Genomic DNA, 17,004 nt, shown 5'->3' on the forward strand with positions numbered 1-17,004 from the left:
GGAGTGGGGAGGCTGAGGAAAGAACACCCTGAAGATGATTACTGATAAATAATTCAAAACTGCTACTTCAATGGTCCCATCTCCAGCCTATCTCATGGCAGCACTAGTGGGTGCCACCTGGGGCATGCCTGTGGGGGTGGCCATCTGGGGCATGCCTGTGTGGGTAGCCATCTGGGGCATGCCTGTGTGGGTAGCCATCTGGGGCACATCTGTGTGAGGGTACGTCTGTGTGGGTGGCCGTCTGGGGCATGTCTGTGGGGGTGGCCGTCTGGGGCATGCCTGTGTGGGTAGCCATCTGGGGCACATCTGTGTGGGTGGCCGTCTGGGGCATGCCTGTGGGGGTGGCCATCTGGGATACATCTGTGTGAGGGTACGTCTGTGTGGGTGGCCATCTGGGGCACACCTGTGTGGGTGGCCATCTGGGGTACATCTGTGTGGGTGGCTGTCTGGGGCATGTCTGTGTGGATGGCTCTCTGGGGCACATCTGTGTGGATGGCTCTCTGGGGCACGTCTATGTGGATGGCTCTCTGGGGCACGTCTGTGTGGGTGGTCGTCTGGGGCACGTCTGTGTGGGTGGTCGTCTGGGGCACGTCTGTGTGGGTGGCCGTCTGGGGCACGTCTGTGTGGGTGATCGTCTGGGGCATGCCTGTGTGGGTGGCCATCTGGGGTACATCTGTGTGGGGGTACATCTGTGTGGGTGGCCGTCTGGGGCATGCCTGTGTGGGTGGCCATCTGGGGTACATCTGTGTGGGGGTATGTCTATGTGGGTGGCTGTCTGGGGCACATCTCTGTGGGTGGCTGCCTGAGGCACATCTGTGTGGGTGGTCGTCTGGGGCACGTCTGTATGGGTGCCATTTGGGGCACACCTGTGTGAGTGTTTGTCTGAACAGACAGCAGGCTTTTCTGCACTGTCCTGCAAAGCCCAAATTAAAGCCAGAGGAGGGCCATATATGCTCTGCTCCTTCTCGGGGCACACATGGGTGACGCAGCCATGCCAATCCTTGTGCTCTGCAGATGAGGTCGCGTGGGAGTCGAAGAGCAGGAGTGTCCTGGTGGCATTTTCTTTATCCCTTGGCATTTCACAGCTGAACACTATGAACCAGCAACAGCATTCTGTTTGTGTTTTTCAAAAGTCTCGCAGTGCCTCTAAAATGAGAGAAGCAGCATTATTGAGGCAAATGGGGAGGACAGCTGTTGGTAGGAGGAAAGGGACCAGCCCAGCCATCAGAGCGTAGACAGTTGAAAGTTACATTCTCGAGGGTCTGTAAGTCTGAGATCGAGACACCAATAATAGCTTTGCATCTTCTTCCCATCCCCTTGACTTGAAGTTGGTCACCTTCTCTCCACTTGTTCTTCCCTGAGCCTGTCTGTCCTGATATCCTTTCCCCTTTTTTTTGTTTCTTTTTAAGTATTTATTATGTATACAATATTCTGCCTGCAGGCTGAAAGAGGGCACCAGACCCCATTACAGATGGTTGAGAGCCACCATGTGGTTGCTGGGAATTGAACTCAGGACCTTTGGAAGAGCCATCTCTCCAGCCCCCTTATTTCCTTTTCTTAGAAGGACACCAGACACATTGGCTGATGGCCCATGTTGGTGACCTCATTTTAATTTCATTACCCCTACAAAGACCCTCTGTCCAAACACTGTCACCCTCTGACATGCTGGGGGTTGGGACTTGCACATGTTGACTGGGGGGAACACAGTCCAGCCCGTCAATGAGAGGTAGGAAGATTCTTCGAGACTCAGAAATGTGCTTAGGGGAGCAGATGCCCCAAGCTCCCTTCTTTCATCTGTCCTTCCCTCGCTGCTGTCCCAAGCGCATGGCAGGTGGGCTGTGGCCTAAAGTCCCATCCAAGGAGTTCCCACCCTGCTGTGTGACGCCTGCCTAGGTTCTCTTCTCAAGGACACATCGCCCACGTGCCCCCACTGCAGGGTCTTTGGTATGCAGAGGCCATTTTAACTGCTAAGAAGGCAAACTAAAGAAGCATATTTTTAACAAATTAGCAACAGCTACCAGGATGCAAACCCCAGAGAGGCCATGCTAACCCAACAACACATGTCTGAGCCAGCGGGTTACATAACGCTACAAAATCACGTGTCCTCTCCTCAAGCAATGGTGCCTCTTTCTTCACAGATATTCCCCCGTCTCTGAACGTTAAGGTTTACACTCAGTGATCATAATCCATTCTTAAACACAGGCTGCCCTCGACAGCCACCGTGGGGACCCCCCCATCTGCCCATGCCTTCCTGTGCCTTTGTTTGGGTGCCATTACCTTAAGGACAGCTGTGCACACGGTCCTTTTTCCGGGCTCCCCTGGGACTGAACTCTTCTTGCTCACTTACGTAACTTCCTCCCTCGTTGCTGCTGTTGGCATTGCAGTGATCTAAACAGGACTGCCACTGTCTCTCAGCTGGTGGCATCCATCAGTTAGTGCTTATGAGGAACTATGGCATGGCCCTCTTGCCTTCCATATGAACCGTGACCACTTACTTTACAGACTTCTGGGGAGCCTGTGCTAGCTTGCCCTATCATAAAAGAAAGGGTTGATTATCGGGAGCCAGCAATGAGGGTCTTTGCTCGGCCTGGGCTCCAGACCATCACCGCAAGCCCTGTCCTTTTCAGTTTGTAGCCACTCTCCCTTTCTGTAGTTCCTGTTGCAAGCTCTACTTGCTCCTGTCTGTTTTACAACTGAACTTACATGGACTATGTTGTACTTTCCCCCTCTTGCTGAAGGTGGGTCCTTCTTTGATGGAAAATCAGGAGCGATGGGTGATCTCTGCAATTTCTCTTTACAGAGAACCTACAGGCTATCCTACTGTCTGAGGATCCTGCTATTGGTTCTTTAGAAGTAAAACAAGATAGAGATACCCGGATATTGATGGCTAGGGCTTGAAGATATAGTTGAGTCAGTTAAGGGTTTACCCTGCAGGTATGAGGGTCTCCCCAGATATGAGGTATGTAGACTCCCCAGGACCCACATCAAAGGGAGGCAGAGGCAGGCAGATCCCTGGGACTCACTAGCCAGTGAGCCCTGGACTAATCAGCAAGCTTGTCTCTGATTTATACATCCGCCATTGTTTCCTCACCAGAGACAATGTGGCTGCCATCCACTGACCAGCAACTTTCTTCTCTTCTTACTAATGTGTCCTACAGCCAGTCCCTGGGCCCTCTGGGCTTCACACACTCGCCCGTAGAATGAGGGAGGGACCCAGCTGAGCACGGAGATTCCTGGAGTCTGAATGTGTGGGAGTCAACCACAAATGAAATAGTTTAGCTCAAGTGCAGGAGGCTGACCCTTGACTGGTGATGGATCGTAGAGCCCGGAGTGATTATAAGTAAAGCGAGAAGGGCGTCGCGGTCTTGAACTTTTCATACCAGCGCAGGGACTTGGAAGGCTCCTCCGCTCTGAATCTGTGGTGGCTGAGAGTGGGTGGCTAAAGAGAGCCCTGGCTGGTGTGCTGAGAGGGCTGGGCCACTGAGTCACTCACTGTACAAGCTCTGAGTGCAAGCCCCTCCATTGCCTTCCAGAAGGCAGGCGGGGTCAAGGAGAGCATGCGGACTTTGGGAGAGGGGAGGGGAACCACACACAGGGGCCCAGATCCAGGCCTTCATGACATTTTCTCCTCTGGCAAGAATGGGCATAGCAAAGGAGGGGAGGCAGGCTTAGGACAGCAATGGCTTCCACACAGCGGTGTCCTAGGGCACTGTTGTAAGTAGCATTTGCTGAGTTAGTTCTTCTCAGTCAGTAGCTGGCTCAGGGGAGAACTGTGGTCCTGAGGAGCTATGTGCCTTGTCTCAGGAAAGGGAGAAGTGGCTCAGACTCGCACCCCTGCTTCTGTGACCCCCAGCGCCACCCAGCTGACACCAAGAAGAACCCACTCTTTTTCTGGAGAGCTGCAGGGGTACACACTCCAGTCGTTTAGGCATTAATAGCTATATGGCTCTGTGTGCTCCCCACATGCTCCAGTGCTTGCCCGGAGATGTTTTGTTGTTTTAAAGAGAAAATTACTAAAAAAATACATATAAAGTAAAATGTCCCATTTTAAGCAGCTTAAACTTACAATTCAGTATCCCAGAGAGCGTCTGTAACACAAGCGACCATTAACTGCTGGAGCATTTTTCTCACCTAGAAGTCTGACAGATGCCTTTAGTTGGTGCCTTTGACTCATGACTGAGATTCCTGTAAACCGATTTGTGGTGCCCCCTCTCTTCCTCTTGTCCACTAGTTGGGGGAGAGGTGGGCAACTTAGAAGTCATTTCAGTGTCTGGCCTGTATATTGAGTACACGGGGTGTTTTTGAACCAGGCTCCCCCGTGTGAGGTAGGAAACCCCGTGGGACTCTGGGAGTCTGACAGTGCAATAGAGCAGCCTTCATCTCTGTTTGCAGGGACTTGGCTGGCAAACAATCGAGAGTCCCTCCCCAGGGCCCGGGGGCTTTGCTTTATACCCTCCAGCGGGATCATTTGGCGTTTATGGCTTCGAAGAAGTCATTTTAGAGACCCAGCTGTGGGTTTGATTTCCTTCTTGATCCGCGTATCAGTGTCATTCTCTGAGCCTCACTTCTGACAGCGTGGTCTGGCCCCGTGTGGATTCCATCATTGGTGCTGGCTGCGTGCACCGCCCCCTGCTTGATCAGCGGCTACAGAGACACCATGCTCTTTGGGAGGGTCTGTTTCTGCACTTCGGTGGATGGGTCGTATTCATGATACTGAGCTGGACTGTGTTAGGAACCATTCCCAGCCCTGATGATCTTCAATCGCTTTAAAAGCCCAATAATAAATTTGAACACTAAAATTTTGGTTGTGACTGTGTCTGAAGCCACTGTTTGCATGCTTGGGGTGAAGTTGCTTCCCATGGGATGTAGAGCAAGAGTTGGACTCTGGACATGAATGAAAACAGGCAGTTGTCCCCATAGAAAGCCCTAGAGAGGCCCTAGTGCTCTTACAACTCTCATCCGTGCCCTAGTGGTGACTTGTAACTTGACTGTCACCGTCTCCCCTCTTGTCCCCAGAAACGGCTGCTGAGATCTAACCATGCAGAGGTTAGGGCCAGGAAAGAATCCCATGTACCTTCCATAGACAGGGCCAAACTGCCTCATGCATCCTGTCCCCTTTGACCTTAGGGCCTGCTTGACATGTTCTTGCTCGGAGGTGCCCTTCCCTTTTGGAGCCAAGGACTCCAGTGGCTTGCTGAAGGACCCGTAATTGAGAGGAGCCAGAAATGAGAGAAAACACACTCCTTCCACTAACTTGTCTTACTCTTGAATGGGAGAAGACGTGATGGGCCCTGGGCAGCTTTAGGGGTAGGAAGCATCCTGTTTAGCAGGGAGAGATAAGGATACTGACCGACATAGTTTGTCCAAATGTATGCACTCCAGTTCCAGGATGGCTCTGTGAATCCTTGGCCACGCTGTTGAGAAAGAGAAATAAACCCTGAGTCTGGGTTTGCAAGTGAGAACCAGCCCAGCCCCCAATTAGCTGCACCCACAGATCAGCTGTATTCCCTGTGGACTCTTTGTGGGGTGTGTCATCTTTAAGAGTTTGGGTTTGATAACGAAATGTTTGAAATGGCACAGCTTATAGAAGAAACACACAGCTTTGGAGTTATAGAAGCTTGGGTTCTTACCCTGACTCTGCTACTTGCTCACTGGGCAATCTTAGGCAGGCCACTAACCCTTCCAACATGTGTAACACATTGGCAAGGATTCTTAACTTATGAACTGCCTTGGAGGAGAAGTAGGTAAGGTTGGCTAAGCCCCACTGTAAATAGGTCAGGGTGGTTCATATCATGCAGGGCAGGTGGTGGTGTAGTTACTGAGTCAACAGGGAGTCTGGGCTCTGAGCATCCCTTCTGCCTTCTGCATCCCTAGTGCTCCAGGGCGTGGACAACTCGCTGGTAGGCTTGCACAACCAGAGCTTTGCCCGGGTCATGGAGCAACGTCTAGCCCAGCTCTTCATGATGTCTCAGCAACAGAGCCGGCGGTTTAAACGGGCCACCACCTTGGGAAGCTATACTGTGCAGGTAGGTGTGTGCACTGGGGTTTTCTAATGACCGTGGGAGGGATGTGTTTCCTGGGACTAAACAACTACCTGTGCCCAGACGCACATCCGTGCTGCCAACTGACTTAAGCCTCTTGATCCACACCCCTCTGAAGCTTTCAAGGCTGCGGGTCAGTCTATTTTCGTCATCAGTAACTAGATTACCAGGAAGTGAGTCTCTAGATATGTGGATATTCATGAAGCAAAAGTTCCCAAGTCACTTCTCACCCTGTCAGTTCCTCGTACCTCTCACAGAAACCACCAGCACAAACTTCTCTGGGTTAGTTTAAAGGGACTTGCATAGTCAGGACTGCAGCTGTCCCTGTGGGGACTACCTACACCTCCCTCCACACTTTATCCAGTTCCCCCTAGAGTGGAAATGTCCTTAGCATATTTGACCCAATCCATGCAGCTTAAATATGATTAACTTCATCCTTCACCCCTGAGCATCCGTCTCTAACATGATCATCGACAAAGCTCCCATCACAGATACCCTCCTAGTAGCGTGGCCTTCCGCTGGCCTACGCACTCCTGATTGACAGCTGACCGACCACGTCTGCATAGATGCACAGTGCTGTGCTGTCTGTGTGGAAAAGCAGACATCAGCACAATGTGTCTGCCGGTCACATTCCCATGACTTCTTGAAAGTCGCCCACCTTCTCTTCCTGCAGGAGTTGCATCAGAGACACTCCGTGTCTCCTTACACAGTGGTGCATTGTGCTCATTGACCTTTTGGATGCCAATTTGGTTCTGCAAGTTTGCTCCATGCCAGCCCATCCCTTAAGTAAAAGGATGGTTCGTTTCACAAGCAGGAATGTGGTTTCCCCTCTGTGGGTCTGTTTCATGTAAGCCCTTCAGTTCATGCCTTCCTAATGACAGGAAGCAAGTCACTGACTGTGAAGTGGTTTGCATCAGTCCATGGGAGAGAAAGGACCTTCTTACAAGCCCTGGCTACTTGTGAGCCTAACACGTCTGCACATCTAAGAGACTGCAGAGATGGCATGGCAGACTGAAAGGGTGGCACTTCTTTTTTTTCTGAAAACCTCTACATAGAGATGCTATAGATTGCTTCTGACATCATACTTGGCTAAATTGTGGTAATAGGTGCTATCAAGTTGGAAGTGAGTGACGTTAATAGATATTTGAATTATCACTCGCTTCTGCCAGGTTGTTCAAGCACTGCCCGACTCCTCTCCCACTAGGGAAAGGAGTGACGTGTCGAAGCCTCCCCCAAACCCACACGATGGCACTTCCATTGTCTTTCACCCAGAGGCCTTTCTTCTGGGTTGAGACCTTTATAAAACGACATCCCTTCATAAATATGGAGATTTAGACGGCTAGAATTTAGTTATTTCTGTAGTTGATGTATCTGGGAAGATGGCTCAGCCAGAGAAGCGCTTGCTGCACAGTATGAAGGCCTGAGTTTGGATCCTCAGAACACACACACAAAGCAGGTCTTGGCAGCTCATATAACTCTAACACCAGAACTGGAAGGTTAGAGGCGGGAAGATCCTGGGGGTTGCTAGCTAGCAAGCCAAACCAAATTAAGTGAGCTCAGGTTCAGTGAAAGACACTTTCTCAGAAACAGGTAGAAAGTGGTAGAGGAAGATACCAAAAGTTGACCTTTGCCCTGCACACAGGCAAGAGCAGCACACACACACACACACACACACACACACAGCATTAATTTTTAAAATTATGTTCCCTTTCTTCCTATCCAAGTTGAGCGTGGTTCTGAATTTTGGATTAATTCAGTCCTGTATTTTCTATACAGATTTCACCCCCATGCATAGATCCTTACAAGCATGCCATGTTGTTTTTCCTGTTTTAAATTTTGTATTCTATAATTTGTAATCCACATTCATATGAACTGGAGTAGTTCATTTATTATAATCTATTACATGACTTTCCATAACTCATTTATTCAGTTTACCACTATTGACTTTTGAATTTTTCAGGGTTTTTTGATGTCAATAATGAACTTTCTATAAACATTTTATAATATCTTTTTATATTCTATAAAACTCAATGCCTGTAATGTATACTCTGCAAATACTATAATATAATGTTTATCAATTAATTGCTAATTCTAAGAGTCAAAGGTTAAAATCGTAAATGCTCAGTGTTTACCATGCCTATAAACATACAACAAAACACTATGTCCATATCTTATGATTATCATAATCATATCAGGATTTATCCCTACTGCTTGAACTGGCTCTTTGGAGCCCATTCTCTTTGCTCAGCCTAGTTATAGTGGAGGAGGGCTTTGGTCCTACCTCAAAGCAATGTGCTAGACTTTGTTGACTCCCCAGGGGAAGCCTTAGCCCTCTCTGAGGAGTGGGTGGGGGATGGGGTGGAGAGAAGGTGGAGGAAGAGGAGCAGAGAGTGGGAACTGAAATTAGTATGTCAAATGAGAAAAGATTGGTTTTTTTAATTTAATTAATTGATTTAAAAAAATAACACAAAGAAGCAAGCCTCTATGTAGCTGATTTAGAGAAAGGAGTTTGAGTTAACGAGTTCCACTTTTATCAGAGGTCTCCTCATTATAGACAGATAGGTCATTTCCCCCTTTCAGGCAATTGAAGAGTTTTGAAATTAAGCACCTTGTTTGGGACACCTAGCATGCCCTGAGTTAGCACGGAGGCCTATTTTCAAACGAGGCCAAAGCTCAGTGGAGGTTGGGAAACTCGCTCTTCCCTGTTCATTCCCAGCTTCCGGCTGCCTTCCAGATGCTGCTGTGTGTCAAGCCCCACTTTCTCCTCTCAGCCTCTCCTTCCAGAGATAACCAGCTTCCTGAGACCCTGGCTCTATGGAAGACCATAGGGCTGACATCTAGCCTGTCCCTGTGGGTCCTCTAGGGCCCAGTAGGCCTCAATGACTTGGTGAGGCGAGTCTTCTGATGGCTCAGAGGCCTGCAGGGCCTGTCCAAGATGCCTCAGCAACACCCTGCTTCTCTTTTTTTGAAAGATGGTGAAGATGCAGCGAGTGCCAGGACCAAAGGACCCAGCAGAGCTGACGTACTACACACTGTACAATGGGAAGCCACTGCTGGGGACTGCAGCAGCCAAGATCCTGAGCACCATCGACTCCCAGAGGATGGCCTTGACCCTGCACCACGTTGTCCTTCTACAGGCTGACCGTAAGGAGTCTGCTCAGTCAGTGCTTTAACGGCATTGATTATTTTCGTGCACCCCGGTGCTCCTCCAAGCCATAAGGGTGTCTTACAGCTGAACAAAACTTGCTTCTGGGTGGTTTGAAGATCAGTCAGCTCTTTTCTGTTAAAGCAATAAGCATTAGGTGAGGGTGGTGGTTTGCAATATCTAAATGATAGTAGATGATAATGTCCCTTTATCCCAGGTGCTAACTCCTCTTTCTCCTCAGATCCAGTATAATCTAGCTACAGAAAATAACTGCAGCTGGGATCATATGTATGTGCTGAGGGAATTGAAAATAATTTGATGCAGTGAACATTCAGTTCCTTGTGAACTATGCTTAGCACTGGAGGTCACTAGAAGTGGGTGACACCTGGTTTCTGGCTCTGAGGGACAGAGTTGTCGATGCATGGGGCTGGCAGTAGAACACTGGTACCTGCCTAGGGGGGTTTTTCTTAAAGGATCCTCCTGAAACAGAAGAAGGGTATTAAAACCAATACGCTCTGTGGCCGCTCGTGTGGCATTTACTGTGCTCCAGCTATTGGCCTTCTGTTCTAATAGGGCTCTGTTTACCCAGCTCCAAACTATAGGAGGTCAAACAGGCTCAAAAAAAAAAAAAAAGTAGAATAACCGGATTACCCATCACAAACCAGCACTTAGCCGAGACACCAATCCGGATACTTCCAGCTTCAGACTTGTGTTCTTAGCCATGTCGTATTTCTAGAGCTCATTATAAAGAAGGGAAGGGGGTGTGTGCCAGAAAAACACCATGAGTAAAAATGCAGGGGAGACGTACCAGGTGTGCCTAGAAACACAAGTAGTTTAAGTGGCTTGGGGCAAAAACAAAAACAACAAAGAACAGGTGGAGGGTTTGATGGAAGGGTAAGGAAGGTCAGTTCCTATGGTTTTCTGGATGGTGTCCGCCCTCCTCAAAGAGCATCAGGTTGGTTCACATCTGGCTCCTGACTCTCCTCTCCTCCTCCTCCTCCTCTCCTCCTCCTCCTCTTCTCTTGCTTTCCCTGGGGATGACTGTGTGACAGACACACCATGCTTCGCTGGCACATCCTCCCAGACACACCTGTGCTGAGGGATGATGACAGCCATCCTCCGCAGTCTTGTTTTTGAAATGATATTTTCAACTGTGAGTCTCTTCCGTTTCTTGTTTCCTGTTCCCTCTTCAGGGCCTCTGTTCTTGTCAGTTTCTGGTTCCCACTTCCTGTGTTTTGTTGTCTTTTCTATGTAAGTTCCCCCAAAGTTCTGTCCTCCGTGTTTACGTCTGTCTGCCCGACCCCAGAACAAATCCTGAGGAAAGGAGAGAGGTGGCGATTCTAGGCATGGAGAACAGGATGCATTCAGAATGTTCTGAGCAACAGAGCTGCTGGGTTCAAACAATATGTTCTTCTGGCAGGAAAAGAGGTGGGGGATCAGAGGAGTTAGGGGAGACGTCTGGGTGTTGACTTGAGCCCTGTGTTTGTTGAGAGGCAAACGGTGTGGATTTAATGTCTGGGGTGGAAATCAAGGATGGAAGTGGTACATTAAGTTTGAATGTCTGCTAGAGGACCACATGGAAGTCAAGAGAAAGAAGGTTGGGAACATCAACAAACAGAGCAGGAGAGCAACTGAGCAAGAGTGAAAACCATGGAACTTCCCGTGAAGTCCATGTGTGGAAGAGCAAGAGCCAACAGGGTCCTGAGGAGTGGCAAGGGGCTGGAAGGAGATGCAGGGTACAGTGGGGCTTAGGAAGAAGTGGAGAGACTGGAGAGATGACTCAGAGGTTAAGAGCACCTACTGCTCTGGCAGAGGATGCAAGTTCCGTTCCCAGAAACCACATTGAGGAACTCACAACTGCCTGGAGCTTTAGCTCCAGAAAGGAAGCTCATGCACAACTCTCATGAAAAGGGATGGACTTCTAGGCTTATTTAGATCCTCTAGAGGCAGTACAATCAGGTAAAAGTTGACAGAGTTTGGTCAGTTGGAGATTTTTTTTGGCTCTGCAAAGGTTGGTAAGAAGGGGACCATGATGGGACAATAGTGACAAAAAGGGAAGATGAGTCGAACAGTCGTTTGGGGTGAGTTTGGTTATCTGAGGGGATGGTCTTAAAGAGGGAGTGACAGAGAAGAAACAAGTGAGATGTGTAAGTCAGAATCCTCAAGTGAGCAAAGAGATTGGGCCTAGCGCACATGTGGAGAGCTCCTCCAGGGACCGTCCTGGTATAAGGAGAAAGAAAACAACAGTACCACGGTGCATTTGGTAATGGAAGCCTAAGGATGCATTCTGATTGGTTCTGTTCTCTGGGAGCCATCGCGAAGTGGAACTGATGGCTGGGCCTCAGGCTGGAGATGGATTTAAGCAGAGCCAACTGGTTAGGACAGCGTAGCGGGTTACCAAGGCGACCTCATCCTCGTTTGCCCTGCTGTGTCCAGATAATTCCTTCTCCTCTTTAATCCCAGGTCCAGCGCAGGGGAGATGGCTCAGTGGGTAAGAAAATGGGGATCCGAGTTCAAATCCCCAACATTCACATAAAAAGCTGTGTGTGACTATGTGCACCAATAACCCCAGCTTTGTTGCGGGTAGAAACAGGATTGGGGGGCTTGCTGACCCAAGCATAGCTCTAGGTTTGGTAAGAGACCCTATCTCAAGGCAGCAAGGCGAAGAGTAGCTGTGGATACCTAACATCCTCCTCTGGCCTCCGTGCAAACATGAGCATGAACACTCATGAAGTCTACACTGTACATGCATATCCTCGACCATCCTGCCACCCTCTCTGGATTCCCCAGGACACCACTCACTGGACATTCTTAGCAACCTGTCTCACTGGCCCCCCTTCCTCTCCGTCTTATCTCTGGTCCCTGCTCTATGCTCCTTTTGGTCTCTTTGTTCTGAGACTCCTCTCTGCTCCAGACCTGTGGTACATGGGAAAGGATGAGAAGGGTGAACACACACAGGGGAGGGGACTGAGGCCAAGAGGACTTGGCTGATGATGGGTGGCAGGGACAGGGAAGGTACTAAGAGAAGGGGAAAAGAGAGGAGCTCATATCAGATTAGATGCGTGGAGCATTTTGGAAACCACTCTAGGTGCTAGGAAGGACTAAGGATGGACCAAGACTGCAACTCTCCTGCCCACTCCCAAAGAGGTCCACTGTGACCTCTTGTAGTGATGAGGCCAGCAGGCCTGCTTTTTGTCCCGCCCAGCTCCCACACAGCTAGCTTAGCCCCGGAAATAACAACACACAAATTGTATTAATTTAAACACTGGTTGGCCCATTAGCTCTAGCCTATTACTGGCTAACTCTCACATCTTGATTAACCCATTTCTATTAATGTGTGTAGCACCACGAGGTGGTGGCTTACCGGGAAGATTCTAACCTGCGTCCACCTCAGAGAGGAGAGCTATGGCGTCTGCCTCACTGCCTTCTTCCTCCCACAATTCTGTTCTCTCTTCCCCACCTACCTATGTTCTGACCTATCAGGCCAAGCAGTTTTCTTTATTAATTAACCAATGAAAGCAACAGATAGATAGAAGACCCTCCTACATCAACCTCTCACCTTCGCTTCCTTGTTTCTGCCTCTCCACTAACCCACACAGCAGCGCCATTCTTCAGGTCTCTGCCCTCCTCATCTTCAGCCACAGCAGTAGCATCCCCAAGCTTGCAGGGATGTGCACAGTCATGTATCTTCCATGCTGCCATTAGAATTGCTGTAATCAAATCTGAGTTCTGCTCTTACATCCGCTCCCTAAAAAAACAGCTGTTATCTCCACATCATTTCTAGAATAAAGTGCACATTCCTGGAAATGGGTCTTCACAGTAGCTCGGGCTGAGCCCCCACTCAGGGGCCTTTATAATCTGTCTCCAGGTATCCTCATTTGCTTTCTGTTGTTGTGATAAAACGCTATAGCCAAAAGTAACTTGGGGACGAAATGGTTTATTTACACTTCTGTGTCATAGTCCTTTATTGAGGGGAGTTAGGGCCGGAGCTGAAGAGATCATGGACACTGGCTTGCCCCGCCCCCAAGCCTTGCTTAGTTTTCTTGCTTAAACCACCCAGGATCACCTGCCCAGAGGTGGCACCACCCACATTTGACTAGGCCCCTCCCACAGTAATCATGGGTCAGGAAAATGCCCCATAAATATTCCTACAGGCCAAGCTGATGGGCTTCCTTATTCCCAGATGACCATAGTTTGTATTAAGTTTGTCCAAATGCTAACCCGTACGCCAGGCTATTCTTCATGTCCTACAGTCTTCATTCCCCTTCCTGTCTAATGATTCAGCCTTGAGAGTGTGCTCACTCCCCACCATCCTTGTCCTGAGTGAACAGGCTAAATAAGCCAAATAAATACACGCTAGCTGGTGGTAAATGCCACAGAGAAAACGTAGGCAGGAAGAGCTGTGGAGACGGAGGAGATGAAGTTGTAATGAAGTTGCTTGGGGACGTGAGAGGATCAGTGACTAGCCAGCTAAAGTGGAGGTGCGAGGGAGCATGAAGATTCCTGAAGCCATCTAGGACCCGGTCCAGACAGAGCAGGGGGTGAGGCTGAGTGGGGAGGTTCACAAGAAGGAAGAATGGAAGTGGTGGGGTCTAAGGCACAGGAGAGGGGCCCCACTAGATTCCACAGGCTGGCCCTGCGTGGAGGAAAAGCCACGGGAGGGTTTGGGCAGGAAAGCAGCCTAGACTGAACCCTCACTACTCAGTGGAGCCCTGGATGGTGCTGCCCCTGCATCTGCTCATCCAGCAGTAGACGCCAACATTTAAGAAAAGAAGCCTGAAGCATAGTTGAATCCTTCTCGGTTTAGCATCTGACCAGGTGAGACTCACTCGCCTGTTTACACTGTTTGGAGCCTCCTGGCAAATGCTCATGTGTGTGTGCACTCCAGCACACACACAGATGGAGGCTCACACTTCCACTCCTTCACAGGACAGGTCCGTCTAGGGGTGGTTTTAGGGAGATGACCTTCCTGTCACCTTGGCTCTCAGTTTCCTCACCTGTGGACCAGGACGAGAACAGGATGCAGGCCCAAGCTTGCCATCGTGTCTGGTGCCAAGGAGACACTCAGAGTTTATCATTTCCTTCCTCTCTGTCCTCTACTGAACCTCCTGCAATTTAAATGACCACTCGGGCCTTTTCACCCTGTCCATAGCCTCATACTTTTAGAGCTCATGCCAATGAATACATTGGACTTCAGGGCTCCAATTGACCTAGCTTTAATATCATTTTGACCGCTAAAGGAATATATTAATATGCATAAATGTGTTCTCTCCTCCATTTAAATAGAGGTGAAGGAATTTTACATTCTGCACCAAAAAGTAAGTTATCCACCCAAACAATAAAACTAAATGCAATCAGGGTACATAACCATTCCATGCTCACTAGTTATATACACATGTATGCATTTGCTGTGTATGTATATGTTGATACATATGTGTGCATTTAGAATAGGTTCTCATACACCACACGTGTATGTCCATCAGGTGATAAGTAGGGCTTCCTGGTCTGCATCAGGATAAAATAGCCCACCCTGAAAAAGGTATTAGTGAGATTTTCCGCAGAAGCTCTGAGCTTTAGAAAATGTTAATGCCACAGAACTCACATATAAATACAAGCTACTAAGAGCAGTGGCAATTAAATGCAATGTCAACAGAGACACATTATCTAATGAGCTGTTTTCAGAAGTTAATAATGTGATTAATCACTGATTGATACAGACCGTGGAAAGAGAAACCCTTCTATACTAATAGCATCCGGAGCCCAAGGGCAGCCAGATCACAGGCAGAACTTGGCTAACAAGGGACCAGCTGAAGTCAAGGTGGTTGAAACCAGAGGGGGACCAGCTGGCTCCTCGGACAGATTGTCCCCATGTGGCATTTACCAGTGGGGCTTTTGTGTTGCAGGGTCTAAAGTCCTCAGCTTCGAGAGTCCCACGCAACCTCTAGAGTTCAGCAGCATTAGGAAGATTCATGATAACCAAATATATAAAAGACCAAAATATAAGGTAGACTATAAGCAAAATGGATTTAAAATATGGACTAGAATCACCATGGAGATGAGATTTTCCTTCTAGTTTTGTCTCATTGCAACGGTATAATAGCAGTTTATGCTCTCAAGCCTTGAGCTTCTGGTTAAGCACTCATGTGGTAGGCCCTGTCATGGGTCCTGAGGATGCCCCTGTGATTCATATGTGTGTGCACACATGCACACACACACATGCACACACACACACGCACACACACACGCACACACGCACAGTGGGGGGGGGGGGTAACAAGATGAGCAAATGCCTATGCTGACTTGTGTTTTGGAGCCTTGCTGCTGTGACCAGAGGCCTGGTACAGACATCACCCAGGAACTTTAGGGAAGGCAGAGTCTGGGAGAGCCTGGTGACAGTGACAGGATTCGTGTGTGGGATGCTGGATAGGCAGAAGAAAGCCAGCGGTGCCCGCTACGGTGAGGTGATGGTCCGCCTCGCTGTAGAGCAGGAATAGAGATGAACACAGCAGGGAGGGAGAGAATCAGGAGCTGTGTTCTGGGGCCGGTGAGATGACTTAGTGCATAATGGAACTAGCTGCCAAGCCTGATCTGAGTTCCCAGGTCCCACCTGGTGGAGGCAGAGAACCAACTAGTTATTAGAAGCCGTCCTCTGTCCTCCGGCCTCAGTGACAATAGTTAGCTGAGCCCAAAAGCCTGGCATTCAGGGCACGCACCCCACGGCAGGCAAGCCCCCTTTGGTCTTCAGTTCCTCTCTAGATTGCTGCAGACTTCCCCTCCTTCCTGAGACTCCTCCCACAGGCATCTGCTTGGACTCTTGTTTTGCTCCACTTCTGAAATCGCCCCTTTTGATTTGACTGGTGTTCCCTAAAAAATCCTGTGTGTAATTCTGGGAGAGGTCCACTCACCTCACATCAAGGGCATTTCCTCTTTCCCGCATTTTCCTAACCCGACTTAACAAAATGTTGAAAGGTTTATGCCGTAAATAACCATGTTCCAACCCCTCCAGAACCCACACTTAGTGCTTTACTGTTGTTTTTATTTATCATGTATTGTCTTATCTCGCCTCTGCCCCCTGTATTTCAAAGTGAGTCACAAGCATTTGCAGAGGTAACCCCTAAACACATCAGTGTGCATATAACTAACCAGAATGTCCTATCTGCTTGTGATGCTGCAATAAAGCGTACACACGGTGAAGATGTACAGATCTGATGAGTCTGACAGATGCGCACAGCTGTAAGAGCCCAGTCATTATCACGGTATAGAGCGTGACCAGCTCCCCGTCATCCCTTCAGGGTTGCATTCCTGCCCCACCCCCGAGGGCACCTGCTGTTCTGGTAACCTACCGCCCTACTGAGACCAGCCTGGTCCTGTGGTTAGTCCTGGCATTTCTAAACTTCCCAGACATATTCTGATGGAGATCCATCTGCTCAGGTTACACTTCATTCCCTGCTCACTCACAGGGTGATTTCACGGCCTGGAGTCATCTCTTGGTGGCTTCTGCCTCCTGACTCCAACACACATGTCTTTATTTGTGCTTGTGTGTTACTGGAAACTTGCCATTTCAGCTAGTCTGACTAGCCAGTAGACTCTGGAGATTTGCTTGTTTCTGACCTCCTCTGCTCAGTGCAGGCACACATAACCTTGCCTAGATGTCTAGGTGGGTGCTGGGGACTTGAACTCAGGTCCTCATGCTTGCAGGAAAAAGCTCTTACCCACTGAGCCATCTCTCCAGCCCCTCCAACACGCATTTTTAATCCTCATGTATTTTTCTCCTTTTCTCTTTTGACTATCTCCAGCAAGGTGAGCAGGGACATTAAT

At 49.1% G+C, this 17,004-nt stretch overlaps 1 protein-coding gene across 1 annotated transcript in view; it reads left to right on the plus strand.

The window, feature by feature from the left end:
• Kiaa1549l (KIAA1549 like) overlaps nucleotides 1–17,004 on the plus strand; it is a 262,290-nt gene that overhangs the window by 173,223 nt on the left and 72,063 nt on the right. Inside the window, exons 9-10 of the mRNA XM_050147103.1 lie at nucleotides 5,875–6,026; nucleotides 9,014–9,185. Coding sequence (XP_050003060.1) covers nucleotides 5,875–6,026; nucleotides 9,014–9,185 — 324 coding nt within the window. The remainder of the gene's footprint in view (nucleotides 1–5,874; nucleotides 6,027–9,013; nucleotides 9,186–17,004) is intronic.

The sequence above is a fragment of the Alexandromys fortis genome, unplaced genomic scaffold (genome assembly GCF_014885135.2).
Source record: "Alexandromys fortis isolate MF-2015 unplaced genomic scaffold, M_Fortis_MF-2015_v1.1 scaffold_12, whole genome shotgun sequence".
NCBI classification, from domain to species: Eukaryota; Metazoa; Chordata; class Mammalia; order Rodentia; family Cricetidae; genus Alexandromys; species Alexandromys fortis.